General features: G+C 37.3%; 1 protein-coding gene across 1 annotated transcript in view; it reads left to right on the top strand.

Moving 5' to 3' along the window:
* Cth (Cystathionine gamma-lyase) overlaps positions 1-13,566 on the top strand; it is a 13,598-nt gene extending 32 nt beyond the window's left edge. Inside the window, exons 1-9 of the mRNA XM_070114264.1 lie at positions 1-94; positions 6,831-7,010; positions 7,612-7,693; positions 9,122-9,251; positions 9,367-9,672; positions 9,823-10,039; positions 11,299-11,450; positions 12,352-12,490; positions 12,837-13,566. The exon at positions 1-94 is cut by the window's left edge and continues 32 nt beyond it. Of these exons, the coding sequence (XP_069970365.1) occupies positions 6,855-7,010; positions 7,612-7,693; positions 9,122-9,251; positions 9,367-9,672; positions 9,823-10,039; positions 11,299-11,450; positions 12,352-12,490; positions 12,837-12,842 (1,188 nt within the window). The 5' untranslated portion in view covers positions 1-94; positions 6,831-6,854 and the 3' untranslated portion in view covers positions 12,843-13,566. The remainder of the gene's footprint in view (positions 95-6,830; positions 7,011-7,611; positions 7,694-9,121; positions 9,252-9,366; positions 9,673-9,822; positions 10,040-11,298; positions 11,451-12,351; positions 12,491-12,836) is intronic.
* The last annotated feature ends 6,434 nt before the right edge of the window (positions 13,567-20,000 follow it).

Genomic DNA, 20,000 nt, shown 5'->3' with positions numbered 1-20,000 from the left:
CGTTTGTGTGTTGGGTTGAGTAGGACAGCTGGGCGGTGCAGACGATCACATCCTCAGCGGGTCTTGCTGGAGAAGGACAGTATCCACACGGCAGGTACGGATAACTATATTACATTGACAAAAGTTTTGAGTTTTTGTGACTGTTGGTACGGAAGGACAAAAAGTGAACAGTGCAATGAATGTTGTCAATTATAAGAGGCTGTATGTTATATTGAGACAAAATATATATACACAGTGGTAAGTTTGTGGGATGTGTCATATTGACTGCTGTATTTTTAGTGGACAAAATGTGTTGCGAATTGACATGAGTAGTAAATAGATATGAAATAGATATATGGACACGGAAAATAAATATATATAGTTAATGGCCCTGGCATATCATTTACAACATCGAAACAATATAATGTCAAACATTTCACCGGCCAGTTAAAGCTGTCCTATTGCCAGCTAGTGCATGCGGAAAAAAGGGTAATTCTAACGTTTAAATCTCAGGGAGAAATATAGTATAGTCATTCCCGTATAATTTTATATACACTTAGCAAGTTGAACTGGTTTAATACTTTTTAAAAGAAGTGATAACTACAACATAGTTCCTATCAAATGAATTGTAGAATTTAGTGAATATTTTTTGTAGGGTGATAGATGAGCGAACAGCATGGAAACCACCGTTAAAGTTCAGCCAATGAGTATGCAAGTTTTATATGATTAATATTGTGATTGGCGAAGATATCAGCGGCTCTGTGATTGGTTGCCGCACGCCAGTACCTGTGTCTGATTGGCCGAAAAAGAGGGCTTGGCAAGGGTGTGTACTTGTAGACCGCTCGCCTGTGTGTGCGCGATAGTGATCTTAATTCATTGTCAGTCTCTCCATATATGGAACCTATTTTACCTCCGGCGATTTAGGCAGAGATGGGAAATATGGAGAACAGTTTAGAAAATTTCTACTTAAAAAAAGACGTTAGATACGTGAGATAAAGAATGCCTGCGTCTGCTAGGCCGACAGTAGCACGAATTCTCGTAAGCAGACAGCACCATGCAAAGGCGGGGCTTGTTAGGTACACACGGGATCGCACAGACACACAGGCCCGTGTAGAAAGATTTAGGCACGCGCAATCAAACATGCAATCACAAACACACAGATACATCCACATATAGACACAGATACGCACACATACAGACACATACACACACGCTCACACTTAGGGAAGCACATGCATACCCTGTGACAGACATGATAACTGACGCGTTTAAGGGAAGCACATGCATACCCTGTGACAGACATGATAACTGACGCATAAACACGACCACGCAAGCACACAGATACGGCTACACAGACACAGACCATTACACAGGCGCAAAGATACTATAACGCACACAAATACGATTAGACAGACTCGCATAATACTTGAGATGATAATTTCTCGGGTAGTGTAAGAGCGTGGGATAGACTTCACATGAGATCTCCGAGGTGGTCCTGCCAATCATGAAAAAAATGTAGTGGTATTGGGATTTCCTGTAGGCTATCTTTTGAAATAAAAAGTATCTGATTAAGAAGAAGATAAGAGCAACCGTGTTTTAGATGTTATTAATGTTCACGTTCACTATCATAAAACTTTTATGAGCGTAAAAATTCAAAATGCTGATTTTGTATCCATGCTGGGAACACTAACAATATGTTACCAAGGTGAGACATCTATTTATAATTGTTGTTGACGCCTTGAAGGACTTAATAGATAACAAGATGCTCTATCGTTGCCATGCAAGAATCATGACTATTTTATTTTGAATGATAGGCGAAGGTGATTTGGTATTACCATAATGTTGCAATTGATGGATGTGATCTTGCTCTTTATATTTAGATTACTCTGATCTATCTCCAGCACCGCGTATACCTTTGCAGAGGGCTGCGAGAAGTTCTAGCTGAACTTTGCCTTTATAGTTCTAAAAAAGCTAACAGGGAAGGAATAAATATGTAAATTGAAAGTTGGGCCTCTGGAATGATTGAAAGGAACACATACACAGATACACAGGCACACACGTACGCAGGCACACATACGCGTGCATGTACACACATACGCGTGGACGTACACACATACGCGTGCATGTACACACATACGCGTGCATGTACACACATACGCGTGCATGTACACACATACGCGTGCATGTACACACATACGCGTGCATGTACACACATACGCGTGCATGTACACACATACGCGTGCATGTACACACATACGCGTGCATGTACACACATACGCGTGCATGTACACACATACGCGTGCATGTACACACATACGCGTGCATGTACACACATACGCGTGCATGTACACACATACGCGTGCATGTACACACATACGCGTGCATGTACACACATACGCGTGCATGTACACACATACGCGTGCATGTACACACATACGCGTGCATGTACACACATACGCGTGCATGTACACACATACGCGTGCATGTACACACATACGCGTGCATGTACACACATACGCGTGCATGTACACACATACGCGTGCATGTACACACATACGCGTGCATGTACACACATACGCGTGCATGTACACACATACGCGTGCATGTACACACATACGCGTGCATGTACACACATACGCGTGCATGTACACACATACGCGTGCATGTACACACATACGCGTGCATGTACACACATACGCGTGCATGTACACACATACGCGTGCATGTACACACATACGCGTGCAAGTACACACATACGCGTGCAAGTACACACATACGCGTGCAAGTACACACATACGCGTGCAAGTACACACATACGCGTGCAAGTACACACATACGCGTGCAAGTACACACATACGCGTGCAAGTACACACATACGCGTGCAAGTACACACATACGCGTGCAAGTACACACATACGCGTGCAAGTACACACATACGCGTGCAAGTACACACATACGCGTGCAAGTACACACATACGCGTGCAAGTACACACATACGCGTGCAAGTACACACATACGCGTGCAAGTACACACATACGCGTGCAAGTACACACATACGCGTGCAAGTACACACATACGCGTGCAAGTACACACATACGCGTGCAAGTACACACATACGCGTGCAAGTACACATACACATGCACTTACATAGATACACTCGTACTTAAAAAGGCACATGCACAATCATTCACCAGATAAGAATGAGCGAGTCCAAGTGTGTAAATGTCCCCGGATGAAAAACCCGTAATTAATTTTTTGTTATTTGTCAGATCAATACCAGTTTCTTTACCCAAAAAGTAGCACCTAATTAGTACCAAACGCTCACCTTCTTAATAAATACCTGATGATTACTAGTCTATCCAGGTAACTAATGGTAGTTTGTCGACGGCCGATCTACCAGATATTGAGATAAGGAAGCGGTTTGAACTGTGTATTAGATGTCTGTCACATTGATTTTACTTTTAACCATTAACCATGAACCATTCTGTGTAAGGTAGCATGTTCAGTGCCAGAGAATCCGGTTAATCTTTATGTTACGGACGCAAAAAGCTAGGCAAATTGAAGGTAATATTCTTGCAGAGGACAAGACGTTATTTGCAGACCCGACAGGTAACGTCACCGAAGGAAAGAGATCCCGGAAAGGCGCGCGCCGCTCGCAGTGTACGTACATGGGTGCTCCCGACTTTCAGCTCTTATTCTGTATTGCCAACCGAAGAGCAGACGACGATCGGCCGGTTTGTTAAAGATGTGCGAGGCCCGACCCAAAGCATAATCATTATGCAGACGTGCCTATACACAAGGTCTATATAAGTACTTATATAGACCTTGCCTATACACAGAAATAAATGCATATCTGTCTTTCCATCTGATGGATATACTTATATCTGTCTTTCTTTTCGGTTGCTATGCGTGTCTACACTGATAGATATGTATTTATTTCTGTGCATATGCATAGCTTTATATATGAATATTCAATTTTAACGAGCTGACCGAATGTCGGGGGAGGGGGACATGGCCTTCCCCTCGGGCCGCCCAGTCGCGACAACTTAGATTGTTTAATAAATTTCGTGACATTAAGCTGGGAATTTAGTCTGTGGCGAGTGTGTCCGCACCGTAAGGCATTTCGGAAAATCCTTGTTTTGAATCGGTTTGTAGCTTTTCGTAGTTCTTTTTTCTCTTTGAATTAGTTGAAGATAGAATCTCAATCGTGCACGGAGAGGAAAGCCAAGAGACAACAAATTGTTGAAAATAAGACGAGGTTCGAGTTCATCAAGAAAAAAGATGTAGTCATTCTGCCATGTGCATGTGCTTGAGAGGAAGAATAACCACCCTGCAATCCGTTCTTTCTCTTCAAATTGCTTGAAATTGCTTCACAAGCAGATCACGTGAGAACTTGCGGAATTGCATTCAGGGAGTTCTTTGGCGAGGCTTGTCAATCTTGCATATTGCAGACTGTAAAAGGAGTAAAATTAGGTTGCTAGGCAAGCAGCTGTTCATGTTTTTAACGAATCAGAACTGGTTCACTTTTAAGAACTGCATGACTAAAATAGCAGATAAGGAAACAGCGTTTTGATCTATGGCTTTTCAGATTCGTCGAACTGAACTGAACTGGTCTTAAATCGCCAGCTTAGGCTATCACGCCCAAGGCAATCCGTGACCATGGCTGCATGAACGACAAGAGACGGTGCATGGTGAGGGAGAGGAAGGAAACGGTGATGGCGGGAACAAGGAAGATGAAGGGGTTGGGGAAGAGGGGACGAGAAAGACGAGGAAAGGGGTAATCAAATTAAAGGCAGCGATTATAGGGGTGTGGGGGGGGGGGGGCACGGTAGGGACCGCTATAATGTCAGAAGAAATAGGATCGTGTGACTTTTGTCAGATCCTAGCGTTGTTTGATTAACTGATAAGAAATGTATTACGTTGCTGATATGGTAATGCCGATTATATTAACTTCATTGTTAAAAACAAGTAATATCATGGTAAACTCCATTATCCCAGCTCAAAAGATTTATAAGCGAGGGCGCCTGCAAACGCTTTATATTAAGTCACTTATGAACAACTATTCGTACGAACGCGTCATTTGTACAAATTTATGCAAAATACATGCCAGCAAGCGGTTTGCAGTTGATAGCTTTGACACAATTCGTTTTCCCGACACAACACGCGTTCTAAGCATATCGAAAGGAGAATTTGATTACGCTTGACGTCCAATCCAGGTAAGGATTTATTGATATTAGTAGAAAAGGATTTGCCCTTCTCGCTACACCTGACGCCTTCGCATTTACTGTAACGAAAAAAAAGTGTTTAAGGCACGTGCATATATGCAGAGCAGCGTACACAACGAATAAGCTTAGAAAAAGGCCACTGGTACAACCAATTGCAATTCTTACAAATATAGGGAGAATGAAAAGCAATCCTAATGAATGCAATCACGACACATTAAGAGACGTAACATCGATATTTTATTTACGAAAATTATAAATAAATGTAGCTTATTCCGTGTATTAGAATCGATATCTCGAAGATTAGTATGTAAAGTCTTAAAATTTATGGGAAGTTGATTGCGTATTAACTGACAGTAAAGGATGTTGTGGGCCGTCAGTCTAAACTTGTGATTAGAGTAGAATATAATTCGTGCGGTTGAGGACTGCTGATCGCGGCATAGGCGATGTCCTTATAATACCGCCTTTGATAAGATGCCAGAGCTAACCACAGCCGTGGTTAACCTCCGGGACGCGAGGAGAGGGGGCGAGGAGAGGGGGCGAGGAGAGGGGGGCGAGGAGAGGGGGGCGAGGAGAGGGGGGCGAGGAGAGGGGGGCGAGGAGAGGGGGGCGAGGAGAGGGGGGCGAGGAGAGGGGGGCGAGGAGAGGGGGGCGAGGAGAGGGGGGCGAGGAGAGGGGGGCGAGGAGAGGGGGGCGAGGAGAGGGGGGCGAGGAGAGGGGGGCGAGGAGAGGGGGCGAGGAGAGGGGGCGAGCTTGATTTTTCTAAGCGAGGGCAACAGTATGGTAACAGATAAAGTTAGGTAATATCCCTGTAAACACTATTATAACCGTTTGATAATATCTAGATGGATATGATCTTGATCGTCACAGGATGTGAAATCATAGTTGAACGTTTTGATAGCTTATGAGAGATTCTGAGATGTGCTTACTATTAACTTCTTCCTTTTTAGGATGAGTTGCTGCTGATTTATCATTTGTATTATTGCTTTTGTACAATTTATTACCAATTCTTCGTGGGCGAAACGGGGACTAGAGGCCACTCTTGAATGTGGGCCTCTTGCTCGACCCTGTCATGAATTTGCTCTTGCTTATTTGATTGACTCGGTTACAAAGATTAGGCCGGTTACAAAGATCTATGTAAAAAAAAAAAAAAAATGCAGATCCAAGCTACCCTATAAAGGGTCGTTAATCAACAGCTCAAATCTCTTGACTAAAGGTTGTTTGGGCAAAATTTTTGATCGAAAAAATACAATTCAAGGTACTTCCACTTACACTAGGATGTACACACATTATTACAACATGTTTATATATGCATATGCGAAGGCACAGACGTTCTTCGTTCTTCGCGTACACGGCAGCTTGCACGGCTGCACTCTTATCAAGCCGACGTCGCGTCGACGCGTGTACGCACGTTCAGGCCAACGCCGACGCGAGGACGCACGCACAAGCGGACGTCGACGCGCACATGTACACGCACATGTACACTGATACAAACGTTCATAACTGAAATTAATCACATACAAGTGTATTTGGAATGCAAAAATAACCTAATGGTGTTAGAAGAATAGCTAGACACAGGAATAAAAATAATTGTAGTGTAGCCTATATGTCTATTTCTATTTTTTACAGAACTCCATTAACAACTAGATCAAAATGGCAGAAGAAATTGGCTACCTGAAAAATGACCCGAACTTTGCCACTCGTGCTATCCACGAAGGCAATGAGCCAGAGCAGTGGAACTCCATGGCAGTTGTTCCTCCAATTTCTATGGCAACAACTTTCAAGCAGGATGGCCCAGCAGATTTTAAGGTTTGTGTTAGATTTTGGAAAAGTAAATATTTAAAAGAAATGTTGCATATAATGATTCCGTAATTTTACTGAAAAAAGTCATGAAGTTCATCAATTTCTTGTAATACTAGAGGACCTAGATTTTTTTTTGTAATTCTGTCCCATCATTTATGCATGGAGGCAGTCACACAAATTGCCAAATTATTCCAAATAACAGGTTAAAAACTTTTATAATGATAAACAATACAGTTTAAACAAGAATCATGCAGTACTGTGTATATAGAGGGGTATTGACCACACTTCAAGTTTGAAGGAAATGATTACCAAACATATCTGGGAAGCTAGATGGTCAAGCTGATCCTCTGCAGTTGTCTTCCCAATATCTTACCAATGATTTACACTTTACTTCTTAGAACAAGTCATAGTTTTTGATAAACACTGGTTGATAATTTGAGATGTAAATATGAATTAATAGTTCTGGATATTATTAGTGTGATTATTTTTTTAATTTCCACTGATTTTTATACATTGATCTTTCATTGCTAGTAGTACATTTAGTAGAGTGGAAAAGTGGAAGTAGTGGAAAGTAGTACTTGAAAGTAATACATTTTTTTACCAACAGGAATTTGAGTATGGTCGCTCTGGTAACCCAACAAGAAATTGTTTGGAGAAATGTCTGGCAGCAACAGAGGAAACCAAACACTGTAAGCATGCCTGATTATTTATTCATTGATATTGAGTTGGATTTAACTAACATATCAAACTGATTTTAGTATAATATGTCTTATGTAGTAAAAGACAGAAAATGAAAATGATAGTTTCATGAAAGTACAATAATAATGATGTTGATAGCTATTGGGCATTGAGATTTTAAACAGGTGCAGTTTCTTTTATACTGATTGTATTGACTGATTGTATTGTTGTTAGTATGTAATTTGATTGTGTGTAATGTGATATTTCTCAGATAGTTTTAGTGTTATCTTTTGACGTTTTAGATTTATTGCAACAGATTTACTCTATATTTTTAAATGACTATATAGGTCTAGATATAGACATATATTTTTTTTAAAATTCTGTGCTCGCTTTGTGTGCAAATATTGAAAATCTGATAATTCACAAGTATATAATAAGCAATGTTTGAAAATCTATGCTGTATCTTTTCACTAAATAGAGTTTATCTCCTTTTCTTCATTATCTTTTATAATATTTAATTACAGCATTTTTTATTTTTTGTGTGTGCTTTATGTTAGATTCATAGGTGTGCAAGTACATCCATTTCTTGGTTTTCTGTCTGACATTTGATGCTGTCTGCTTTGTATGAAAGTCTTGAGTATGCATTTACCATATTTCTATCCTAGGAAATGTAGGTAATATGCTTGATATATGACTTATATTTTCATTTTATCATGTACAACTACAGTCATCACAGAATGCTGTACTATGTCAAATACATGTGAAACTGTTATTACGTTCAGTGGCATGCTGGGGATGAAATTGCAAGTGGTACAGAAGGTTGAAATGGTGCCCCCTTTTGTGGTTACCTTTAATTATTATCCAGGTATAACATTAGAATCAAAGTTTAGCTCTATTAATGGAAAGAGTTAATCTATTGTACTTTCGTGAGATTAGTATTGTTGGTTTGTGCTTAAAAAAATTATCTTTATTCACTAATAGACAACTGTGTGCCTTCGGTACCCCCTATGCATGTAGAAATTCATTTTGGTGCCCTTCATTTTCATTGGCAGGAGGGGCAGTTCTTTTATTTTATTGTAGAGTAGTTATGTATATTTGTAATCCTTTTTCTTAAATCTTACAATTTTTAATATCTTGAACTTTTTTATTGTGAAGTTCTGCAAGAAATTTATGTTAAATCTGATCACAGTTACATGATTTAGAGGTATTTTGTATTATACTGTAGTGAAAGCAAAGTAACTTTCCTTTTTCATATATTTATATATATATATATATATATATATATATATATATATATATATATATATATATATATAAATTTCTTTTCATTTGAGATTAACATTATTTGTTCATTTATTTTTTTCCCAGTAAGATTCTTTTCTAAAGTTCCTGAATGAATCTCTGAAAAACCTGTACTTTCATCCACTTATCCAATATAGGTATAACCTTTGCCTCTGGGTTGGCTGCTACAACCACCATCACGCACTTACTGTCAGCTGGGGATCATGTGATTTCCATGGATGACCTGTATGGAGGCACCAACCGCTACTTCCGCCGTGTGGCTTCTAGGTATTCAAAAGTTTTGTTCTTGTGGTTTGTATTATGAATATAAAGTTAAATTTTTAAAAAGAAAAATGGCACAGTTTGGTATTTTTACTATAGATGTATATGATTATTTATGCAGAATGGGTATTGAAGTGACCTTTGTGGATGCAACTGATGCCAAGAATGTTGCTGATGCTTTTAAAGACAACACAAAGATGGTCTGGATTGAGACTCCCACCAACCCAACACTGAAGCTTGTCGACATTGCTGCTGTAGCTGCTCTTGTCAAACCACGAGAGAATACCTTCTTGGTTGTAGACAACACTTTTATGTCAGCATATTTGCAACGCCCTATCCTGTTTGGAGCTGATCTTGTACTACACTCTTGCACCAAGTACATGAATGGACATACTGATGTTATCATGGGAGCTGTCTGTACAAACAGGTACTATTATATTTGCCTCTAGTGTCCCTCTTGGGCTTTCAGTAAATAATATGTAAAAATGAGTAGAAATTCCTAAATTCTTACCATTATTGTTATTATTATTTTTTCACCAATTTGTATTTATAATTACTTCAAATTACTTTAATCCAGGGATGATTTACACGAGAGGCTGAGGTTCCTTCAGAATGCCATTGGACCAGTTCCTTCTCCCTTCGATTGCTATCTGTTAAACCGGTCTCTAAAGACATTGGCTGTAAGGATGGAGCAACATATGAAAAATGGTTTTGCTGTGGCTAGGTTCTTAGAGGGCCACCCATGTGTTGAAAAAGTCATTCATCCTGGACTTCCATCTCACCCTCAACATGAGGTAAGAGTCTTATGATAAGCCTTACATCTTTTAAAAATGTATCTTGCCTTTAAAAGAGATGAATCAAACTTATATGATCCAATTTCTCATTTCTTCCCTTTTATTAGGTGAGCCTTTATGTAGGTGATGATTGCCTTTTATATTGTTTTTGAATAACTATAATCCATTTGAACATAACTAGACCTTATTTGTAACTTGTGTAAATGGAAAAAAGTAAGATTGAAAAAGTAGCATTTGTGGATTTTATTGTTACTCTCACAGAATTTTATTCAGAATTTGATTTGGCCTTTGTTCTCTGATTACCACTGGTTTGTCTGGTAAAGAAGACAACCAACAGCCTAATTTTCCTATAAATACTTCTGCAGAGTTCTTTGATGTTTTATGGCACACTATTAAATAGTCTTGGCCCATGAATAAAGAAACTTTGATTACAAATTTTCCTTATTCAGGAAGTTTGAGCTTTTATCCCAGAAAGATAACATGCTGTTCTTTGTCTGGGAAAGTGTCTTATCATGATACCTCTTCTGCATCTCTTGGATTCAGTGCCAATATTTCAGTGGTCTCTCATACACATATAATGAAGTATCTTTCTGTCTTTGTAAAGAGAAAAGCATGATGTACTGTATTCATGTTGACAATGTAGAAAGGTATGATTAAGAGTGAAATCTTCACAATACAAGAGATGTATTTTACCGGTTTCAAATATTTCGTCAGAAATGTATTTCTGATGAAGATATATTCGAAACCGGTGAAATAAATCTCTTGTATTGTGAAGATATTCATTGCCTGTCATACCTTTCCACATTAGAAAAGCTTGAGTTGTTTTAGTCTTCTGCTATTTTTAAGACCTGCCACGTCGTCTAATTTTTGGGGAAAACTGGCTTTAGTGAGACAATTGTTAAGAAAAGTAATCAGAATGCAAGCAAAGTATACAGTCATGGTAAAAAAATATATGGCTTTTTGCATGTTTAAGGTTACTGAAATAGAGCTCCAATTGGAAAATTGTGTAACTGTAAAACATCAACTTGGATATAGAAAATCATTATTTGTATGTATAAACAAAACACAGTTTTGATATTTTGGAAAGTCAGGTATACAATCTTTTGCAATGTGTGTAGTCACATATGCATTTATAAATAGTAGAAGCTTTACAGAGAATGGATAATTTTTTTTTCTTTTTTCTTTAACATAGTTTTTCAGTATGCAAATAGTGTTTAATAAAATATATAATTCCCATGTGTCTTTCCTCTCTCTGACAGCTTGCTAAGCGGCAGTGCTACGGTCACTCTGGTATGCTGAGTTTTTACATTAAGGGGAACAATTTGGAAACCTCAAAGAAATTCTTCAAGCAACTGAAAGTCTTCACACTGGCTGAAAGTCTTGGAGGCTTTGAGAGCCTTTGTGAATTACCGTAAGTTTACATAGATTGGCCCAAAAGGTATTTGTGTTTCATGTGTACATATTTGTGTTTATAGGTATGTAGGTGTGTTTGTAGGTTGTGTGAATGTATGTGTACTTGTATGTCTAGGCAATTCTAAATATTGTTTTATAGATTTTTTATCTGTTTGTTTATTCTTTTGATAATAAGTTTTATATTTTAATAAATTAACCCATTCATGCATTAGTGTTGTGCTCTGCTGGATTATCTTTTGGGCTTTGGTGTATTTGCAACCTCTCAACTTGATTGAGATTTTCAAATTATTTTTTTGAAAAGGAGTATATCAGTTTAATAAAGGACTGTCGTTTGAGGCCCTTTATTTGAGATATGGGGCTACAGTCCATGTTACTTCAAGATATGTAAATATTATGAAATACGTAAATATTATGATATATATTACTATATTCAAGATGTGTGTGGGCAACTTAGAGGGTTGCTCTTTCTGATCGTAGTCCCCCCCAAAAAGTCATAATCCAACAGTGGTGTGTCAGTCAACTGTGCCACCTGTGTCAAACTTATTCTAAGCAGTTATGCTTGCTTGGCCCTGAGTTTGGTCATTGAGGGGATACAGCTCCTCTAAAGTAGGCTGAAAGTATATCTTTAGCTTAATTTCCTAAAAAAGAGTTGTGTACTGCAGCCAAAATCATAAAAAGAGTAAGTGAATGTAAGTGTTCCCTGCCTAAAGTTTTTCACTCAGCAGGCTGACTGTGTGTGTGCACAGAGCACACAGAAATCTTGGCATGTGTGGGTTAAGTCCAAATTTTTTTCATATTTCCAGATGATCTAACAGCTACGTTTTTTAAACCATATCAGGAGAGCAAATGTGAAATTAGTATATAAGATTATGAGATCTGATATACAATTATGGTTTCAGATCTGTGATGACCCATGCATCTGTGCCTAAGGAAGACAGAGACAAATTGGGCATTACTGATGGCCTTATTCGCCTTTCTTGCGGTCTTGAAGGAACTGATGACCTGATTAAGGATCTTGACCAGGCTCTGAAGGCAGTGGTAAGCATTGTTCTGAATTGTAAAAAGAAGTGAGTTATTATGGAATTAAATGAAATCTTGTTCACTGAAAGACAGAGCAGTGAGGAGTTTAAAAGTTTGTACTATTGTATTTTTGATAGTATCATTGAGCATCTATGTAAGTTTTAAATAATCAAAAGAAGTAAATGATGAATTCAAAGTGCAAATTCTTTGTTTTATCAAATATGTTTTTAAATGAATCAGATATTTTATATACTAGAATTTGTATCCTGAAAGATGCTGTTTCAATAAATACACTTTTCTGATAAAATTTTTGTTTTAGCAAATTGCTTTTGAATAATGAAATTAATTCAGAATATCATTTCAGGTTTAAGCTCAAGGTTGCATCCGGAAGGAGAGAACATTCACCTCCTCACTGAAGACTTGCCTCAGTTACTAGTGAAGATATATTACCTTGACTAGATACTGAATTTTCACAGCTGAGACCAACTAGGATGTCTATGTGCAGTCTCTATAATTTTGATTCATTCATTGACGGAATTTTTTCATGCTTTTGTTAGGTGGTTTATAATAATCATACATTTTTTTCTATAATCTGTCTTATCATAAGAGTTTTTCTTGACTGATCTGCACCAATATGCCATTAATTGTACAAAAATGTTGTTAAATGAAAGTATTGCATAAACAGTATTGTCAGAGTTCCCTTCATAAGGGAGAAATAACTAAATAAAAAGCTTTTTTAAAAATATGGCCAAATGATTAGATTATTTTGGGATATGGAATTTTTATATATAAAAAAAATGTACAAAAAGGATAAAAACTGTTGATTTTGGATTTCATAACCATATCAATAACTTTTAGTATTTATAATTTTGACTGCAAAGTAATGGTGACACACTCTTTGGTGACTAGCTGCATATGATTACTGTATGTAGTAACATGAAGGGTGTATTAAAATGCATTTTAATTTAATTATGGGAAACAGATTGAATTATTCCAACATAAACATCAACATAAATGTTACTTCTATAACTTTTAGTTGTGGAATGGAATTATTTTTTGATGAAACTGCATATAAAGCAAACATTTGAGAAAAAGACTTTAATTATCCTAATAATTTCTAATACTGAGTAGAGTAATTCTTTAGGACTATACAGAGTATATTTATGAAATGGGTATTTTGATCTTGCTGCAAAATATTATTTTATGACATTTAACAATTAGTTTAATAAATGAACTGAACTAAAGCACTGGAGAGTCCAGTTTTATACCCATGATGGAAAGAAAGGAAGACAAAATTGTGCATAAAAAGAAATGTAAAATACAAATGATTTATTAGTAAATCAACTTGTGATATCTGAGTAACCCAATTATAGCAATTACAATATGTAAGCCTTTGAGTTAAAATATTGTTACAGGATCTGGTTTTCTGGAGATTCTATATTAAACTGATTTCTGTCATTCTGGTTTTACATATCTGATTATGCATTAGAATTAGATATTGAAAAAAAAACTAGAGCATGCTATTAGATGTATTTCAAGATTTAGGTTTGTAATTTCTACTGCTTAAAGATGTGAAAGTGTGAAATATGTAATACTTTTGCACCTACTCTATTTTGTTGATTTTTAGGTAAAATGGGAAATCAACTGCCTTCCTCCTAGTTTCTTACTTATGATTACAGAATATTATTCTTTGTAACTTGTTAGAGCATTATTTCAAATTGTTATACCATACATTACTCTGTATTTTGTAGATGGAGAATCATGAACTATATTGATGTTGACAAATGTAGAAAGGTATGAAAGAGAATGAATGCCTTCACAATATAAGAGATGTATTTGACCGATTTTGAAAATAATTTTCTGAGAAATACATGTATTTCTGACAAAGATATACTCAAAACCGGTCAAATAATCTCTTGCATTGTGAAGATATTTATTCTCATTCTTACCTTTCTACATGAAGAATCATAATTTATGAATCAACATACTTTTCACTTGTTAATCTTAAACTTTTAGCATAGAGACTAGATATATCCAAATGTGATTAAGAATGCAGTGACTTATTCTTTTTTACCTTTGCTCTGCTCTGGATACATCAGTGCTGTATGGCATTGGTCTGAAGTTATCCACTGTATACAATCTGATTGGGTGAATTTGTACTTTTATTTACTTTGCAAAGAAAGTTTGGTTGGGGCTTAATTTTAGAAGATCAGTATTTTAACCCCCCCCCCCTCACACCCCAAATCCCATGGGAGGCATAGAAGGCAGATACTGGGACCCAATGCCGGGGATCACCCCTACCTTAGGCTTCAATCCTGACTCAACCAATTTTGCATGGTCTTTTCCCCTTTCCCTTTTTGTTTCCTACTCTTCTCCAACTCCCTTCTATTATCCACTTCCTAAAGTGTGAGAGGCATGTTGAAAGGATGAAAGGTTGACTGTCTGTCATGAATGGCCTAGGGGAGCTATGGGCAAAGTATTCCCGTTCAGTTGTGTAGCCCTTGCCTCTCAAGAGGACCCTGAAAAGTGGATTTTTTCTATCCCCAACATACTCTAGGTTTATCATGGCCTGTAATGTCTTGTACCATTATTAGGGACATTGAGGCATTCCCCTTTATCAAAGAGCCCCACTGATTTCAAATCTTGGTTTTCCAAGCAAAGGCTCTTTTGACCGTGACAAAACACAGTTACTATTACCTCCTCAATACCTACATCACTTCAATCCAATCCAAATCATCCATCCAGGTTAATACTCGTTTTCAAAGAAACATTCCTCCTCTCCCAACATCCTCTGCTTCATCTCCTCCACTGCCACAACTTTCTTCATCAACTACCATATCCTCCCTTATTTCCTTATTATTATTATTATTATTACCTTATTACCTTATTATTATTATTACTTATTATTCCTTATATGCAGCCTTATTGTCCACCTCTCTGCAGCACAACCTCTCTCAACACTACTGCCTCTTCTGCACGTCCCTGTCCTTCTACTACCCCCACCTCCACAAACATCTTGAATACTCAGACTGTTTAACTCAGCCAAATGGGATCAGTTTTTAATAATCCCCCCCTCACAGCCTCTTACTCTGACAACACACTCTTCCAGCAATGCCTCCAAAAACAAGTCGGCAAAGTTTACTTCTGTAGCCACCCAGGTTGTTCCCACCTTGTCACAGTTACACCTGAATCCTAAACTATAGCTTTATCACCTCTTGACTTCACTGGCAAACCCATTCTTGCCCAACCTCATCCCTCCCTCAATACTTGTTTATGACAAGGATTAGTCAGATTTCCTCACCTGCCTCATGGGCTGTGCTACAGCATTCCCCCTAGAGGCCATCGTAAATCTCCCACTAATATTGCCAAGATTACTCTCTGTAAACATGACCCCCCTTAAAGTTTATATTGGCAGAGAATCCCTCTCTGTCCAACCATATTAACCTCCCTTAGTCAATGTCAGAACTGTTGGCACCTAGGCCATCCTGCTAAACTGCCATTCCACAGTCCGATGCCCTCTATGTGCCTAACTGATCATAATCAAACTGTTCTGCACAGTCACATGTATGCCAATTGTGGTAGCTCCCATACTGTATTTTATTGGTACTGCTCTACCTACGGATTAGAGTCTGTGGCAATTCTCAGAATTAAACTTTGCCTCACTTACGCTAAACTAGAGAAGAAGCATGCAGACTAGGCTTTTCTCTTATTCCCTTCTCCAATAATGTCCTTTGCTCTGCCCCTCTCCTGTCCTCTCAAGATGTTACTACATCTCCCCTAGTATCTCTTCCTCATCCCAGTTCTACCCCCTCCCTCTCTTAGTCAAAATCTTTTGCTGTTCTAAATCCAGACATCCCAATCTTCACCACAATTTCAGACCAATCACTACTTCTATGGTACCTACCCCCCTTCCCTCTTGCACAAGACTAGCTAAATGCTACACTTCATCCATCCTCCAATTATTCTGCTCTTATTCCCTCAACACTCAAAGTAACTGCTGACATTCATCCTCCTCCAACTCATGTTTCCCCAACAACCCTTACTCTCACTCCTTTCCAGAATATCCCATTCCCCTCTGTTTCAGCTGTATCATCCCCCCTTCCTTCCCCAGTATCCCTCCTGCTTCTCCCTGGATACACATGTGGCCCTTTGTCACAACAACCCCTTTCCCTGGATTCTCTCCCTCCTGACGTTTTTCGTGAAACTGTGATCTAATCACAGTTTCACGAAAAATGTTCTTCTTTTTTAAATCCTATATTACATCCTTGCAAAACCCCACACTTCATCCTTTGACAGCTTTGATCTAATCACCCTTGTTAATCCCTACCTACCTGAACTGCTATACAATTTCTGACAAGTAGCACATTTAATCATCAACTAACTCCTGTCTTTATCCTTTTACCTATCACACCTTTCTATAGTGCTATATGACCACTGATGTTCAACACATTTGTTTTGCTTTGTAACCATTGACCAATAACCACCATTTTTTTTTTCATGTTATTTTGAAACAAACTAGAAAATAGTTGTCTCCCTTTCTTTCAAAGCCAAATTTAATTTATCTTCATCTATAGGTAAATGAGATACATTCATAACTTCTCATATAAACTCTTGTTTTGCAACTGTTTATGCGTAATGAAACATTGGGTTTCCTCCTATGTTTGGCCTTTATGTCATGTTACTTCTTTGTCATGTCGCTTCCCCATTCACTTTTAAGACATACATCTGTAATTTAATTCAGACAAAGCATTTACGTTTCTCTATGCTATGTATTTTTTTAGTATGGTAAAAGTATTTACAATAATCTTCTTTTTCAATTATCTTAGGAATGGTTTGGTTGTCATCAAACCTATAAAGAATGCTATTACAAAGTAAGTCTAGTGTGCGGTCACTATATTTACTATATAACAGAAGAGAGAAGTAGTGATGGCTGTATCTCATGTTAGTTGATCTGACAAGCCATATCATATGGCACTTTGAAAGGTAATGGTTTAGTCTTTGTATTGGCAATGAAAGGTATGGTAGTTTTTGTACTAGGTACATTGCTCAGTTTTTTTGAATGATGATTGTTTGTGTTGCCAATTAACAAAATAAAAACAGTACCAAACCTTTCAGATCCTTGGAAAAGTGTCTTAAGTGCATGATGCTCCAGTATATTGTTAATTTGATTCTGCTTGGGCATCCAACATGAGGGTTTCTATTATAAGTTACTGTGTACGATTGTTGAAGCCTATCAAGTAATGAATTTTTTATGGAAATATTTCAGCATTATATTTTTCAAAGAGATGTGCACTGCACATCCCTTTTGATGCTATGGCAAGCTTTATAATTATGATTTATATCTAATTAAGCTCTGTCAAGTTTGTTTTGTAATAATAGATTTGGATGTGGGTTGTTGCCGTTACTGTGCATGAGTGTACAGGTATTTGTGTTTGCATTTTGATTGTCTTTGAAATTTGTGTAGGCATATAGATATCATTATGACTTTGGTCATATTTAGTTGTGGGTACATTTATTGTGTCTTATAGTACAGTCATTGGGACTGCTTTATTTAGTGTACGCATCTGTGATTCTCATAAATTACAAAGTACAAGGTTTGATATATTAAAAAAAATAAATGCCAAAGTTCATACAAGCAAAAACCTATCCACAAGATTTTTTACTTTTACAAAAAACTCTTAGTCTTTTTATCAAGTCAGTAGTATCTGTCAAGCAAAAATCCTAATGAACTCGGGATGGTAACCTGAGATGCCAACTGTAAAGTTTTAGTAATACGAGCTTCTTACACCTCTGAGCAGCATTTGAGCAAGAGTGACTGAGCTTAATCATGATCTCACACTTTGCTAGTAATTTGTGTGTGTGGTAAAGAGTAAAATCACCTTCCATTTTAAAGTGTAATAGGAGTTTTTATCGTTACGGTCTACTTTTTTTTATTGATGTGCATCTTCTGTTTACTATTGGCAATGTTACAGCAGATTACTGAAAGATAGTTTTTTGTTACTTTTGTGGGCTGAAATGGATGGTCTAATGTAAATGTTTTAGATTTGCTTGTTTACTTTCAACAAATTCCTTCAGTACATTTCTCCTAACAGAAATATTTAGTAAAACATCTGTCTTTTCTCTTTTTTTTTCCTTTTTTTAAATTTTCTTGTCCATTTAACCCTTCAGATTTTCAGAAAACCTTTCAACAACTATTATTCACCTTCTTTTTCCAACTTTATAAGTCTAAGCATTTAAGATAAATAAATAATATTTAGGCTAAAGATTATTCTAGAGTAGATTTCAATTAGTTTTTTGTACATATACCATAGCAAGAAATACCTGGGCAATGTATCTTTATCATATATTGTTCCAAATTCTGTTGCTGTCGTCAGATTTTTTCAGTTCTTTCCTTTTGCCTTGTAGAGCTTTAGTCTATGTTTTGTTGGTTAGCATAAAGATCATAGATTTCTCATTTTTTCTCGAACTTTAGTAAACATTTTTTTGTTTTAATGAACATTATTTACTTAAAATAAGTCTTGCATAAGTTCCACAAACACATGTTCAACCTGCGTCCTCCTTCCCTGACCATGAATAGTGAGAGAGGGAAGAGCATAGTAAATCAGATTTTCTTTACCAAGATCGAACATGACCAGCAATTGGAATCGAATTAGCATTTCATTTATTATTAATGAGGAATCTTTATAGGTCCCTCATCAAGGTACAAAAATAACGTTTTCTCTAACCTTGCTATCACCCTTGGCATAACATTTCTTCTTATGCACGTCAGTGAAAAATCTCGAGTGGCATACATGCATCTTCTGCATACACTGTATCTGCCTGAGACAGCAAGAGAGAATCAGTGGTCCATTTTGCTTGGCTTGACGTCAGCAGTTACACCAGGATGGATAAAATGCTAACCAAAGGATGACATTTTTCCATAGATTTTTCAACAACTCTATTACACATTAGAGGACTGACAAACGGCGTGGTATACGACTTCATTTTATGAAATCTGGAAACATTAGCATCACCTTTGAAGTTCTCTCCTTTACAAATGTTTTCGGTGGTCGCTATGTAGCGAAGAATCTCTTGACAGGCAGCCAAAGTACAAGTCTTGCGAAATGATCATGTTTTCCTCTCATTCGCTGTTTGAGATAGCAATTGGGTTTTTCCCTTGAGGTATCATATGTATTTTCGTATGTATTTTCTGCATGTTCTGAAGCCCTCGTTTTATCCTTAAATTCTTATGATTGGTATTGATGACGTTTGAAGATACCAGATATTAGTGAGAATTGTTCCTGATCCTTATGAATATGTATGCAATGAAAAACATGACATATTAAACTCTGCTTCTCCTCTCTGGGAAAAACTCTTACAAAGACCTCATTTTCCAATTCTGTTCACCCTTTTTTTAAAATCAATTTACGAAAAAAATATTTCCAGTCTTATTGTATTATTATTTCCCCATGAACTAAAAATCACAGTTCCATTCCTTTTTTTTTCTTTCCATTTCCTCTTTCACAAAACGTCTATTTCTAACCTTCGC

This window comes from Penaeus vannamei, chromosome 35, assembly GCF_042767895.1.
Source record: "Penaeus vannamei isolate JL-2024 chromosome 35, ASM4276789v1, whole genome shotgun sequence".
In the NCBI taxonomy this organism is placed as follows: Eukaryota; Metazoa; Arthropoda; class Malacostraca; order Decapoda; family Penaeidae; genus Penaeus; species Penaeus vannamei.
This window is presented reverse-complemented; position numbering and strand designations above follow the sequence as displayed.